The sequence below is a fragment of the Miscanthus floridulus genome, chromosome 16 (genome assembly GCF_019320115.1).
Source record: "Miscanthus floridulus cultivar M001 chromosome 16, ASM1932011v1, whole genome shotgun sequence".
Lineage (NCBI taxonomy): Eukaryota > Viridiplantae > Streptophyta > Magnoliopsida > Poales > Poaceae > Miscanthus > Miscanthus floridulus.
This window is the reverse complement of record NC_089595.1, coordinates 88,515,693-88,531,693: the sequence shown is the minus strand read 5'-3', so window position 1 is coordinate 88,531,693 and position 16,001 is coordinate 88,515,693. Positions and strand designations below refer to the sequence as shown.

The following is a 16,001-nucleotide window of genomic DNA, read 5'->3' as shown; positions in this document are numbered from 1 at the left end:
TATAGAGAATTTTAGAGTTTTTTTAATTTTATTTATTTATAAAATGAGAAATTTATATTATATTAAAAATGAGTATAGAGAGTAGATGGCAACTGCTTCCGGGTCCTCGGTCTCTCATCGGGTTCCAAAGCGACTGAGGCCGGACCTTCCTCTCATTGCATGCGGCAAGTGTGAGGAGAAGATTGTGATGAAGTACCGGGTGAGGAAGGAGTGTCCCAACAAGGGCCGTATCTTCTACAAGTGTCCGGATCACAATGTGAGTTATTTTGTCGCATTTGATGATTATAGTTAATTTATACTTATTTTCATGATGATTGTGATTAAAGTTCTAATTTTTTGTTTTAATTTCAGTGGGATGGCACTGGATGTTCAGGCTGGTACTGGGAGGAAGAGTATGTTGAACACGTGCAAAACTCTCTTCCACAGGCAGCTACGGCAGCTGATGAGGCAGTGATCCTGCGGAAGAAGCCCATAGATGTTGAACAAATGCATGATCTGTCTGTTTTAGTTGGGATTGGTCGCGAAATCCTTATGCTGCTGAAGTGCATTTTAGCTTTAATTTTTTTAGTGGTAGTTGGGATTGTCTACATTGTAGCGAGACTTTCATAAATTAATACCTTATGTGGTAGCATGCATGTCATATAATTAACTAATTATGTTCTAGATTTTAATATGGTATGTATGTCATGTAATGCAGATGAGCCAGTATTGGATGTACAATGATGATCGCCGCTCCCAAGAGTTCATCGAGGGCGTGCATTCTTTCTTACGTGTGGCCAAGGCAAACAAACGCGATGGTTTCATGTGCTGCCCATGTGCCATATGTAAGAATTTAAAGGAATATGTTAGCTCAAGGAGTCTTCATTCACACTTGTTGAAGTCAGGTTTCATGCCAAACTATATTTGTTGGACGAAGCACAGAGAAACCGGGGTTGTAATGGAAGAAGGTGAAGAAGAACAATGGGATGATGATGACATTATTGCTGAATATAGTGCCTTCAATGATACTACAATGGGGGAAGCTAAAGAAGAGGTAGTGACAGAAGATGAGCCTGCTAATGATCTTGGTCAAGCCATTCGTGACGCACAAAGAGAATGCGAAAGTGAAAAGTAGAAGATCAAGTTTGAGCGCATGCTAGAGGATCACAAGAAATTGCTATACCCAACTTGTGATGTGGGACAGAAAAAGTTGGGTACCACACTGGAATTGCTGCAATGGAAGGCAAAGAATGGTGTATCTAACAAGGGATTTGGGGAGTTACTGAAAATCCAAAAGAAGATACTTCCAAAGGATAACGAATTGCCCTTCACTATGTACGAAACAAAACAGGTAGTCTGCCCTTTGGGATTAGAAATACAAAAGATACATGCAAGTCCTAATGACTGCATCCTCTACCGTGGCGAGGAGTACGAGAAGTTAGATGCATGCCCGGTATGTCATGCATCGTGGTATAAGATCAGGCGAGATGACCCTGGTGATGTTGAGGGCGAACGTCCCACGAAGAAAATCCCTACCAAGATTATGTGGTATGCTCCTATAATACCACGCTTGAAACGTCTGTTCAGAAACAAAGACCATGCAAAGTTGTTACGATGGCATAAAGAAGACCGTAAGGTAGACAATATGTTGAGACACCCTGCTGATGGGTCCCAGTGGAGAGCAATTGATAGAGAATTCCCGGAGTTTGCAAATGACGCAAGAAACTTAAGGTTTGCTTTAAGTACGGATGGTATGAATCCTTTCGGGGAGCAGAGCAGTAGTCATAGCACTTGGCCTATTACTCTATGTATCTACAACCTTTCTCCCTGGTTATGCATGAAGTGTAAGTTTATTATGATGCCAGTGCTCATCCAAGGCCCAAGGCAACCTGACAATGACATCGATGTGTACCTGAGGCCACTAGTTGAAGAACTTCTACTTTTATGGAACAGACCAGGTGTACGTGTGTGGGATGAGCACAAACAGGAGCACTTTGACCTACGAGCATTATTGTTCGTAACAATCAATGATTAGCCTGCTCTAAGTAATCTTTCAGGACAATCAAACAAGGGATATAATGCATGCACGCACTGTTTCGATGACATTAAAGGTATATTCTTGAAAAATGTCGAAAGGTCGTGTACCTTGGCCATCGTCGATTTCTTCCTGCGAATCACCCCCTAAGAAAGAAAGGCAAGCATTTTAAAGGTAAGGCAGACCACTAGACCAAGCCAGGCAACCGAACTGGTGAGGATGTACTCAATATGGTCAAGGATGTGAAAGTAGTATTTGGAAAGGTACATGGCAGCGAACCTGTTCTGAACGACGCCGACGGTCACGCACCCATGTGAAAGAAGAAGTCCATATTTTGGGAGCTACCCTATTAGCAAGTCCTAGAGGTCCGTAGCGCGATCGACGTGATGCACCTGATGAAGAATCTTTGTGTGAACCTGCTAGGCTTCATGGGTGTGTATGGGAAGCCTAAGGACACACTTGAAGCACGATAGGACCTGCAGTGTTTGAAAGAATGAGACAACCTACATCCAGAGAAGACGGATGATGGACGCCATTACTTAAGTCCTGCCAGCTACACTCTTAGCAAAGAAGAGAAGGAAAGCATGTTTGAATGCCTAGCAAGCATCAAGGTACCATCTGGATTCTCCTCGAATATAAAGGGTATGATAAATGTGCCAGAGAAGAAATTCCTAAACTTAAAGTCTCATGACTGCCACGTGCTCATGACGCAATTGCTTCCAGTTGCATTAAGAGGAATTCTACCTCCAAATGTATGTCTAGCCACCGTGAAGCTATGTGCACAAAAAGAATACTATGTTTGAGAGTTTATCGGGGCGTACACAAAAAGAACTCCTGAAGGGATCCTCAAAGTATGTTATATAAATATATTCATATATTCACAATTTCTTTTGTTGCTCATATATATAAGTAATCAAGTGACCAACACACACATATATATATTAATACTTTTCCTTTAACTTTTATTGAAGACTCTATGGTTGAAGGAAAAAGTCATACGACGTGATCGACTGAAAGCAATTCAAGAGACCATAGCAGGATTTCTTAATAACCAGGTCCTCAACCCCGCCGTCGAGTTCTACAATGACATCAACGAAACATGGAAGCCAAACTAGATGGAGTGATTTTGTTATCCCAAGGATATGATAGAATATACAATGCAATCTTTATTTGTAATATATATATATACACACATACATACATATTATATGTACATAAAATAACGTACAATATATGTATATGCATGTAATATATACGTTAGTTTCATACTTTAGTTTGTACAAAATGTTCGAACATTATAAATGTGTAGAATACGTATATTATTAGCAGCGTAGAATGCGTATTCGAAAACCTATTCGAAAACCAAAATGAATCATCAATTGAAAATAGAAACAGAAAAAAATAAAAAAAGGAAACCTTTAGTCCCGGTTGGTAATACCAACCGGGACTAAAGGGCCGACCCACGTGGCCAGGCCGGGAGGCCCTTTAGTCCCAGTTGGTCTTACCAACCGAGACTAAAGGTGCACCTTTAGTCTCGGGGCGAAACCGGGACTAAAGGAGGAGACCTTTAGTCCCGATTTGGTACTCCCAGTTCCAAAACCGGGACTGAAGACGGTTGAGAACCAGGAGTACAGCCTATTTCTCCACTAGTGATGGCCAACGGGCTGGCCCGACACGGCACAACACGGGCCTATGAAAGCATGGCTCGATAGCCAACGGGCCAGCACGGCACGCCGTGCCTCCCGAGTCGTGCCTCATAGGGCCATGGGCTTGGCCTCTAGCCTAGGCACGGCCTGCTGGGCTAATTTTTGTGCTAGCCTGGCCTAAGAAGCACAGCCACTCCAGCGTGTCGGGCTAGCCTAAGGCTCACGAGAGAGGGAAAGGGAGAGCAGGAGGTAGGGCAGCCACGGAGGCGGTCGCCACCGCTAGCGCGCTCGCCCTAGAGGCAGATCCGGTCATGGGAGGGAGACGGCCGGTGCACTCACCACAGAGGTAGATCCGGTCGCCAACGCGCTCGCCGTGGAGGTGGGGCCGTGCGGGGAGGCATGGAGGAGGCGGTCGCCGGCGTGCTTGAGGGTGAGCTCGCTGAGGCAGGGGGAAATAGACCTCGCCGCCACCGGTGCCGTCCTCGGGGAGGCGACAGTTGGTGAGCTCCGCGGTGCGGAGGGACCGGAAGGAGAGGAATGAAGAAGGGAGGTGAAGAGTCTCGTCGGAAGGGTGCCGGAGGACAAGTTCTAGGAGGTTTTTGGCGGTGAGGGAGCGGATCTAGGAGTCGAAGTCTGAGTCGGAGGTACGGGCGATGAGGAGATGGAACCTCATGGCGTTGTCACGGTGGGAGGCGAGGATCCAGGACACGGTAGCGGAGAGGGAGGAGGCAGGGATGGGGAGGTGGGAGTCGAGAAGGTGGAGTGATGCGGAGGGCCATAGGCGGCGCCAGTGGTGGGATAGGACTTGGGTGCGCCCGACGGCAGGGAGGGGAAGGAGGGAGAGGATGGTGGTGGTGGTCGTGAGTGGCGCGGTGGGGAGCAGGGTAGGGATTTAGAGTTCGGGGAATCGGGGTGAGGCGGTCGAGCGGGGAGCCAGGGAGTCCCTCCCCGCTTATATACGCCGGGCGCAGGGGGGGCACGGGGGGCGGCCTGGCGGGCTGCTAGAAGGTCGGCTGCTCTGTAGCAGGCCATGTCGTGCCGGCCCATGTGCCTGGGGTCAGGGCCAAGCACGACCTGCTGCTTCAGGCCGGGCCAGCCTGAGCCCGCTAGCCTCCGTGCCGGGCCGTGCTTGGGCCGGGCCAAAAAATGGGCCTTAGACCGGGCCGACAGGCTCGGGCTGCATGGCCAATTATGCCAACGGACTACCTCGAGTGGGTCATGCCATCACTGACCACATGGTCATCCTCGACCACTCAAGTATGCCATCGACAGACTATCTCGAGCCGGTCACGCTGTCATCCACCAATGCAAGGTCGTCGATTGTGACCACTCGAGCACGCCATCGTCAAGCTCTCTCCATGGTCACACCATTTTTAACTACGACCCTATTCGCTTGAACTTATCAGCCTGGCTTATCAGCCATGGTACAGTATTTTTCTTGCACAACAAATCAGCGAACATTACTTTCAGGGCCTACGTCTTGGACTATGGCCGCTCAAGCATGCCATCATTGAATTCCCTCGAGCCGATCACATGATCACTGGCAACGTCCTCGACCATGACTGCTTGGACATGTCGTTATTAGGCTTCACCCAAATCATCACTAGTTACGCTCGACACATGCTCAAGGTCAGAAGAAGACAACTTCAAGATCACCCTCCGCCCGACTCTCCAAATCGCTTGGAGGCTAGACCCACCGGGTCCACTATGTGGCCCTGGTCAACTTCAACAATAAGAGAGCATTGAAATGCAAAAGTGCTCACATTCAGACTTCTATCAAGGCTAACCCTCCGCCCGATTCTCCGAAGCGCATGAAGGCTCAGGGGCTACTATCGGTGATATGTACCTAGGGCCAGGGTACATCACCACATGTAAAACAGCCTAAAGGGGACAAGGCACACCAAGTAGGCTATATGAGAAGTTCAACCCAAACAGGTACCTCATCTACTTAGAAGACAAGGCATAACAATGTGTATTTTAGACCAACTCTATCTTGTAGATTTCTTTGTATAAAGAACTAGAAAACCCACACATAAACGACTCTATCTATAACCGCACCCCCTGGACTATATAATGAGGTGTGGGGAGCCCCTGATCGGTATCTTCTCGGATCCAATATTTGCTCATAGCAACCCCAGGCAACTAGCCACTAGTAGCATGTAAAGTCGAGCCTACAATATAAGAGATCTACTCTCAGCCGGATATAGGGTACCTCATACATGAACCGCTGTGTCCCGAGTACTACTTTTTTGATTCCCCGTTGCCGAAGCAAATAATTTCGACAAATATGTAATGTTCTTGTCATCATTTTTCATGAATAACTCCAAAAGATATGTAATGTTCTTGTCATCATTTTTATGAATATTTGATAGTTTTTTATCCCGGTAGGCAAGAAATAACGATTGCAAAAAATTCTTCCGTTTTCTTTCATTTCAAAAGTGCATAAAAATTATATTGCCAATTCCATTTTAATTATATTCTTTTTTTCTTAATGTTAATAAAAAAGAAGAAAATTCTGGCTTTTTCTTTCCAAAATTCAATATAGGCTGAGAGACAATCAGATCGATTTTCTCCTCAGCGGCAGTTCCATATAGAATTTGTTAGAATAAAATAAGCGGGTTATAAAAAAAACTCTTTTTTTTATCCACAAAGCAAAAAAAGGTTCTTATCAAACCCACAATAAAATTGGAAGGAAAGATAAAGTAAGTAGACCTGAACCCTTGTTACGAGTATGTTTGCTAGTAATTTATAATGGAAGAAATATAAAACATAGGTATAGATTAATAATATATCAGGTAGATTATTTTCCGATTCCTCCCGTTTTTTGAAAACCAAGGCCTTGTTTATATTGGGGTTATGAATCAGTATTTGGCACTATAGTATTTTCGTTTGTATTTGACAATTATTGTCCAATCATAGCCTAACTAGGCTTAAAAGATTCATCTCGTAATTTACAATCAAACTGTGTAATTAATTATTTTTTTATCTACATTTAATACTCCATACATGTGTCCAAAAATTTGATGTGATGAAAAAAGAGTGAAAAAACTTGCAATCTAAACAAGGCCCAAAGGACCTTAGATTCAAACAAACTTTCGATTGTAAATGTGGCCGTCGGATCGGATGCCTCCTGCTTGCCGATCCTATCACATCACGCACTACCTTCCGGCGAATCCAGCACGGAACAAATTGCCCCCCACCCACCTTGACTCGCCGCCGCCGTCGCAAACCCCACACCCGATCCTCAAATTCTCCGGTGGTGATGGCGGCCAGCCTGTGGCGCGCCGTGATGGACAGCGTCAGCGGCTCCTCCTCCTCCCCCTCGGCGCTGGACGCGGCCCCGGGCGGCGGCGTCGAGTTCTGGCACGGCGCGGAGCGCGCGGGGTGGCTAAATAAGCAGGGCGAGTACATCAAGACGTGGAGGCGGCGGTGGTTCGTGCTCAAGCAGGGGAGGCTCTTCTGGTTCAAGGACCCTGCGGTGACGCGGGCCTCGGTGCCCCGCGGCGTCATCCCCGTCGCCTCCTGCCTCACAGTCAAGGGCGCCGAGGACGTGCTCAACCGCCAGTTCGCCTTCGAGCTCTCCACGCCTGCCGAGACCATGTACTTCATTGCGGACTCCGAGAAGGAGAAGGAGGAGTGGATTAACTCCATCGGTCGCTCCATCGTCCAGCACTCCCGGTCCGTCACCGACGCAGAGGTCGTCGACTACGACAGCCGCCCCCAGCCCCCGCCGCAGCCTAAGGCTAGCGAAGAGAGTGAACCAGCAGCTTAATGGCGCGGTGATTCCTGTGAACTCTCTCGATATGGCTCTGAATTGTAGCATATGTACTTCCAATTCCAAGTGATTGTGGGCTTGTGCCGACGTTCCTTTGTTTCTTCACTCTTGATTATATGTAGTAGTATATTAATTATCAACGACATGGTCTGGTATGGTAATAAGCTGTACTTCGTGTATAGTTTGTTTTTTATATATATACTATATACTACGAATTGATCTAGGTACACCATAATTTACCAGGTGGTTGATGTCCGGCTAGTTTTTTACAGTTTTGAAGTATGTATTGGCTCCAGTTTCAGAAATTGCAATAGATATGACTTGTTGAGTTTGACTCCAGCTTCAGGAATTGTTGAGTTTGACTCGTTCTATTCCCATGGAACTGTATTTGACTATTGTGTCGCATTTTTGTAGAAGATTCCCCAGTTTAGATCCTAGCTCTGACTCTATTGCTCTTATGAAGTTTCTGTCCTAGTAGAAGTAGAAACACAAACACAAGCACTGATGAAGTGATGAATGTGCTGTAGTATGCTTATTAACCATGAAGTAAAACTGTAAAAGAACCATATATCAAGATGTCTTATGCTGCAATCTGAAGTGGAAGTTTTCTGTAGTGATTTGGTGTATGCAGTACTGCTCATGCGCTGTGTTTATTTGTGTAGTCGTGGAAATTCTGTGTCATTAGAAATTACAGTAAGAGGATGGATCCTTCCTCCATCCTTTGTGAATTATGCTTGGGTAAGGCTTGCCACTGACACCTTTCCCCAGACCCCGCACAGTGCGGGAGCTCTCTGCACTGGGTACGCCCTTTTTTTAAAGTCAACTGGTGCTAATATTGCACAGTATCTTATATGTTATCCTTCTATTGATCAGTGGCCTGTGACCATGTTCATTTGTTTACTGCCTTGTAAGTTGATGACTGCTGCCCGGTAACAAGTCTGGTTTTCTTATGCATGTCTATCAGCTCGTTCTTTCATATTATGTATTGACCTTGCAATAGCATAATTTACTAACTGTTTTGTTATATTTACAATCCAATGTTTGTGATTAAATTTGATCTGCTTGTTTCATATTATGACATAGGTAAGATACTTTGCCACTAACATTAGTTCCATTGTAATGTGCTTACAAAGTTTGTGTCCGATATCTATTAGGGTGTTAACATTTATGAGAAATTGAGAATAGCTGCAGTGGGAGTAGGAATACTGGTGTACTGATGTGTGTGGAACAGTACAATATGTTTGTTAGTGACCAAGTTAAATAACCATACATAAATGCTTATGTTGTGATCTGAATACGTGTAGTACTTAGGGTATCGGTTATCTCCTTACAGCAAACTACTCCTAGGTTAATCAGGTGTCTGAATATGTAAACTGGAATGCCAGCATTGGTTTGTAGCACCATGTATAGAGTTTGGAGCTGTAGCCCATGTTGATCAATCTAATATTTTCTTCCTCTTGACTTGATGGCACCTGGATCTTGACTCTTGAGTAGTTAAGATTTCAGCCGGCTATTACAGGTGGTGTCGGGTTCATAAATCCAGGGTCCCCGATGGGCCCGCTTCCCAGCAAAAGCTCGGCCCAGCAGACGACATTACAACAACACACGACTCCTGGGCCGGCCCAGTTACCTAACGATAGGCCGGAAGAGCGATCCAGTCTCCGACCGGAAGGCCTGGCCGAGGCGGGGACGACGCTCGCTTCCGACTCCGACCCGCTTTTCCGACCGGGAATATGCTGAACCTCTGCTTATAGCTCTTCTCCGACCGACGCGGGCGGAGCCGACTGGGAATTGATCGGGGACGCCCACTTGGTGAGGACCTAAGAATCAGGCCGAGCAGATAAGGCAAGGCGCTCAAGTCAACCGCAATACCGAGGACCGTACCATACACATTTGCAGGACCGTACCTTCTAGGCATGTCAGAACCCAAACAGTGTTGTAGGCGCCGACATTTGTCTTATAGTGTTGTGGGCGCCGTCATCTGCCATACCAGGCGAACACGGTAAAGCCTGCCACATGTGTCTGACATAAACAATATTGTGGGCGCCAACGACCGTCTTGTACCCGATAGCGTGGGCAACAAGATTGAGTAGCATACGTGCGCTCTCTCTCACTTGTAAGGCCATCCCTTTCACCTATAAAAGGGGATGTGCTCTCTTCCAACAGAGGGACGGTCATTTTGACTCTCTCTGCTTAGCTTAGATATTCTGAGCACTCAAATAGCTCCACAGCTCTAGAACTCTAAAGCTACACAGAGCATACGTTCCAATACTTAACGCACGTTGGAGCTCCCATCACTCTTGGCCCTTCGGGTCAGAGCCCGACCGGACCTTTAACACCCCCTTTCTATTCCCACTTGTTTGTAACTCCACAGCAAACTTCGAGCACCTAAGCTTGGGAATAAAGTCACCAACCAACTGGAACTGGACGTAGGGCACGTTGCCTGAACCAGTATAAACCTTGTGTCATCGAGTGCTAGGCCACATCCGATCACAACGCACGACAAAACTATAAATATTTACTTGTTGGTCACTTTTTGCACCGACAGTTGGCGTCATCTGTGTGGAGGATGTCGTACGTTCACGCTTTTGGTCATCGGATGACCTACCTTTCCGCCATCTTCGGCATAACGGGCTCAAGCGATACGATTCGCTTTGGTTTGTTGGAGTTTCCCATGCTCCCGCATGTTGGGATGTGGGTTCCTCCCGTCTTCGAGCCGTTCCAGACCTTCCTCTTCGGAAGCTTAGACTTCATCGTCGACCAGCTCGGCGTGCTTCACCTTGGCGAGGAGGCACTTGTCCTGACGTCCATCGAAGCAGGAGCGCCCTCCGTCGGCTCCAAGCCACCCGACGACCTCAACAACGAGACACCTGCGCTTCGCTCCGAGCCCATGCTGGGGTCAAACCCACTGTGAGTAACGTACATATTGATCTTTACTCGCTATTTAATATCTTCCGCCGACTCTCTGGAGGGACCCCGTTAGCCCCACCGCAACCACAATGCGATCGGTTCCCCTACGGCCTCACGTCCCTCGTGGATGCGTATGCGCGGGGGCTCCGAAAGATGCTGACGCCGCCCCCTCTCACATTCAAATTCGTGGGGATGGCGGGCTACGCTTCCGCCTCTTTCCACGACCTCGTGGATGACGAGGTTGAAAGCGATGGCTCCAGCATCGGCGATGTTGTGGCATCTAGCCACCCTCTATCCCGGGAGTGCGCTATGGCGGACGCTCTAGGACAGCCGCCGGTGGTAGCGGAGTTTCTACAGACTCACACCCCTTCGGACCCTCGTGCGAAGGCCCTCGCGCGTGCGTAGGAGCATGGCGAGGAGTTACGACAAAGGCGGTAGAGCCAGCCGCCACCTGTGCCGACGCACTCGGCGCAGCACGCCGCGCCACGTGCGCGTAACCTAGCAAGCGGTGCCCGGGGTCGCGCTCGTCAGGTCTAGCGCAACATCCTGGACGGAGGAAATGATCCCCCATAGTTCGCTCGGGCTGGCCAGAACATTGCCGCTGCAGCGATGCTTCTGCATAGCTTTCCCGAGCCTGTCGACCCCCAGGAGCAGATGATCCACCGAAACCTCCGGGCGCTGGTGGAAACCACCGCCGTTCAACAAGAGGAGAGCTCTACGTCGCGATACCGGCTCATGGCCTCTTTCCCCACCGGGAGAATGGGGGCGCATCAGTCGAATTGCTCCATCCGCTCACCACTACATCGCTGGGCGTGGAACAGGAGGCCATAGCTGCATCGCGGGTTGGCCCGGCGCTCGCTCCACACCGACCACCTGTGCGTGAACGGCTCGGGTCGAACCACGACGCTCGCAGCATCAACAATCGGCGTCAAGCCCGGTGTGATGATGACATCCATCAAGGGGCGGTGAGAGCAGGCGGCACGGGCCCTGGCCGGATCGTTGAGGGGAGCGGGGACACGTACCCCAGGCATGGTCGCCGACTAGACGACCAAAGTCCCAGCCTAGAAGGGCTAGGACCATGGGCCTTTGGCCGTCGCATCCAGAAAGCGCCGTTCCCAAAGCATTTCTGACCACCCACTAACATCGTCAAATACACTGGGGAAACGAATCCTGGTATATGGCTCGAAGACTTTTGGCTCGCCTAGCGAGCCAGAGGAGTGGATGATGACTACTTCATCATTCAATACCTCCCCATATGTGTGGGGGAGCATGTTCGAGCATGGCTCGAATTCCTCCCACCTGACAGCATCCGCGACTGGGCGAATCTCAAAAGGATCTTCATCGGAAATTTCCAGGGGACGTATGTCCATCCTAGGAATTCCTGGGACCTCAAGAGCTGCCAGCAGGAGCCCCATGAGTCCCTGCGGGATTACATCCATAGGTTCTCAAAACAATGCAACTCCCTTCCTAATATCGTTGACGTGGACGTCATCAGCGCGTTCCTCTTCGGGACAACCTGTGAGTCCTTGATCCACAAGTTCGGCTGTCTAAAGCCCTGTGCCACCCGCGACTTGCTCAACATCGTCACGAACCACGCCTCCAGCGAGGAGGTGGTCAGAGCAGTCTTTAGCGGAGGCCGGGACATGGGCAAGGCCAATCGCGAGGACCAAGGCGAGGGCCCCTCCACACAAAGGGGCAAAAAGAACAAGAAGGATCGGCGTCGACTGGCCGACTCCGCTTTGGTCGCCGTGGCCGACCGTGCGGGCTAGCACCCTAGCAGGGTCAGCTCGACCACTTCGACAAGCTCATGGAGAGCCCATGCACCAACCACGCCTACCCTATCAAACACCTCTACAAGGACTGCAAACTCCTCAAGCGCTTTCTACAGCAGGCCGACGGACCGAAGGAAGGAAAGGGCAAGGAGGCAGCGGCCAAGAAAGGGGGCACGACAGGCAAGGATGATGACGGCTTTCCCGACCTTGAGGAATGCCTCATGATCTTTGGGGGATCCTATGCCATCTACTCCAAGCACCAGCATAAGGTGCGCTACAGAGAAGCATGCGTCGCTGAAACGACCGTCCTCTCTTTCCTTGGCTGGTCAGAATCTCCGATCACTTTTGACCAGAGGGACCATCCTTCCCACGTCGCCAGACTAGGTCGCTACCCGCTCATTGTCGACCCTATTATCCGTAAGAAGCGCCTCACCGAGGTACTGATGGACGGAGTCAGTGGCCTCAACATTCTCTACGTCGACACCCTCGATGCCATGCGCATCCTCTGGTTGGAGCTCCGCCCAGTGAGCTCTCCCTTCCACGGCGTGATCTCAGGGACGCAGGCATACCCGCTCGGGCAGATCAACCTGCCCGTCACATTTGGCGACCGAGCCAACTTCTGCTCGGAGGTCCTCACCTTCAAGGTGGTGGACTTCCTAGGGTCCTACCATGCCATCTTGGGGCAGCCATGCTACACCAAATTCATGGCGATCTCCAACTACACCTACCTCAAGTTGAAGATGCTAGGACCGAATGGCGTTATCACTGTGGGTAGCACATTTTCGCACGCCTACACGTGCAACCACGAGCATTACGAGCTCGCCACTACCGTCATCAACTCAGCCAAGCTCCCTCAGCTCAGAAATTTGTCGACTCTGGCAATCCCAGACTGCAACAAGCCAACCTCCTTGACTGCCTTCCACCCAATCGACGAAACTAAGGCGGTGGAGATCGACCCCACCAACCCAACCAAGATGGTGTAGATCGAGGCCAAGCTCTCAGCCAAATAGGAATGCGATCTCGCTGACTTTCTATGTGCCAATCATGATGTCTTCGCATGGAAACCTTCTGACATGTAGGGCATACTACGGGAGGTCACCGAGCACGCATTACGCCTCGTCCCGGGCTCAAAGCCCGCCAAGCAACGCCTGTGTCGCTTTGACGACGAGAGGTGCAGGGCCATAGGCGAGGAGATCGCCAAACTCTAGGCAGCTGGATTCATCAAGGAGGTATATCACTCCGACTGGCTAGCCAATCCCGTTCTTGTTAAAAAGAAGACCAAGAAATAGAGAATGTGCGTTGATTATACTGGCCTCAATAAAGCTTGTCCAAAGGACCATTTTCCTTGGCCACGAATAGACCAGATAGTCAACTCCACCTCAGGATGTGAAATCCTCTCCTTTCTGGATGCCTACTCAGGCTATCACCAAATCACGATGAAAGAGTCCAACCAGCTCACGACTTCATTCATCACCTTGTATGGTTCGTACTGCTACGTAACCATGCCTTTCGGTCTAAAGAACGCTGGTGCCACTTATCAACGGTGCATGCAGCAATGCTTCGCCGACCAAATCAACCCACTCAACCAACCTAACCAAGTCAAGCAGACAAAACCTACAATCACCATCTATGTAGATGACATAGTGGTCAAAATGGCTCAAGCATGCGACCTGATCGCAAACTTGGCCGCAACGTTCGCAAACCTCCTAAGGTTCAGCATCAAATTGAATCTCGAAAAATGTGTTTTCAGGGTTCCGAAGGGGAAGCTGCTTGGATACATCGTGTCCGAACACGGCATCGAGGCCAACCCCCAAAAAATCACAGCCATCTCCAACATGGGCCCTATACGCAACATCAAGGGCATACAGAGGCTCATCGGCTGTTTGGCCGCCCTAAGCTGGTTCATCTCCTGGCTAGGCGAGCAGGGGATTTCTCTCTACAAACTTCTCAAAAAGACAGACGCGTTCGTCTAGACTGAGGAAGCACAGCAGGCTTTGGAAAGCCTCAAAGCATCACTATCGTTGGCCCTAATCCTCGTCGCTCCCGAAGGGGGAGAACCCCTCATCTATATCGTGGCAAGCAACCACGTGGTGAGCGCCGCCCTAGTTGTTGAAAGGGAGGAGTCAGGACTCCACCTGAAGGTCTAGCGACCCGTATACTTTGTTGGTGAGGTACTCACCAACACCAAGGTTCGGTACCCCTAGGTGCAGAAACTTCTATACGCCATGCTAATGGCGACCCGGAAGCTCTTGCACTACTTCATCGACCATGAAGTCATGGTCATCACTTCATTCCCGCTAGGAGACATCGTCCGCAACTGCGACACCGTAGGACGGATCTCCAAGTGGGCACTAGAACTAATGGGCCACGACATCAGGTATATCCCCCGCACTGCTATCAAGTCTCAGGCTTTCATGGACTTTATCGCCAAATGGACAGAGGTCCAGCTCCTGACCCTAGACGTCACCCACGAGTACTGGACGATGTACTTCGATGGGTCCGTGATGGCACCCAGCTCAGGGGCTAGAGTAGTTCTAATCTCCTTGGATGGGAGCAGGCTCCGCTACGCGACCCGTCTCCATTTTTCGGCCTCAAATAATGCCATGGAATATGAGGCCCTCATCAGCGAACTGCGCATCGCCATCGAGCTTGGTGCTACGCGGCTGTACGTCCGCGGTGACTCGAAGTTGGTCGTCGACCAAGTCATGAAGGAGTCATCTTGCAAAAGCCCCCTCATGGTAGCATACTGCTAGGAGGTGCGCAACCTCAAGGACAAATTCTAGGGGATTGAACTACATCATGTCCCTCGAAAGGACAACGATGTCGCCGATTTTCTCGCAAAATTGGCTGCTAGATGGGTTCCGTCTCCAGATGGGGTCTTCATCAACGACCTTTACGAGCCGTCTGCCCGCATCACTGAACGTCCGATCCAGACACACTTCGACGCCAATCTAGCACTTAGGGGCTCCAACCTTGGTGCCTCCATGACGACGTCGTCCGCCGACGTCGCCGTGGTAGCACTCGATCAAGCTAACTGGAGAGCACCGCTACTCGCCTACCTCCTCGAGGAGATTCTCCCACCAGAAAGGACTGAAGCATGATGGATCACTCGATGCGGCAAGACATTCGTCACATTTGGTAACGAACTTTACAAGCGAAGTCCGTAGGGAGTACTTATGAAGTGCATCCCTACCGACCAAGGGAAACAACTCCTCAAGGTCCATATTGGAATCTGCGGACACCATGCGGCCCCAAGGTCGCTGGTCGGAAAAGCCTTTTGCCAAGGTTTTTACTAGCCCACTGCGCTGCGAGATGCAGAGGAGGTCGTCCATAGGTGTGAAGGATGCTAGTTCTACGCTCGACAAACTCAATTGCCGACGCAGGAGCTTCAAACCATCCCCATCACCTGGCCATTCATGATCTGGGGCCTCGACATGGTCGGACCCCTCAAAAAGGGCCCGGGTGGCTTCACTCACCTACTCGTAGCGGTGGACAAATTCACCAAGTGGATAGAGGCGAAGCCCATCACCAACATTTGCTCGGAAGAGGCGGTCAAGTTCTTCCTTGACATGATCTATCGTTTTGGTGTTTGTAACTGTATCTTCACTGACCACGGAACTAACTTCACTAGGAAGAAGTTCCTGGACTTCTGTGATGGATATGGCTTTAGGATCGATTGGGCCTTAGTCAGACATCCGCGTACTAACGGTCGGGTCGAGCAGGCCAATGGCATGGTCCTCCAAGGACTTAAGCCACGCATCTTCGACCGACTCAATAAGTATGCCGAGCGATGGGTTGCAGAGATCCCAGCGATCCTCTGGATCCTGAGACTGACCCCGAACCGATCCATAGGGTTCACACATTTCTTCCTGGCCTACGGAGTT

General features: G+C 49.8%; 1 protein-coding gene across 1 annotated transcript; it reads left to right on the top strand.

Moving 5' to 3' along the window:
• Positions 1 to 6,794: 6,794 nt before the first annotated feature.
• LOC136509956 (pleckstrin homology domain-containing protein 1-like) lies at positions 6,795 to 7,886 on the top strand. Its single transcript, XM_066504536.1, has one exon. It carries the CDS (start codon positions 6,923 to 6,925, stop codon positions 7,430 to 7,432), a length of 510 nt encoding a protein of 169 aa, XP_066360633.1. The 5' UTR covers positions 6,795 to 6,922; the 3' UTR covers positions 7,433 to 7,886.
• The last annotated feature ends 8,115 nt before the right edge of the window (positions 7,887 to 16,001 follow it).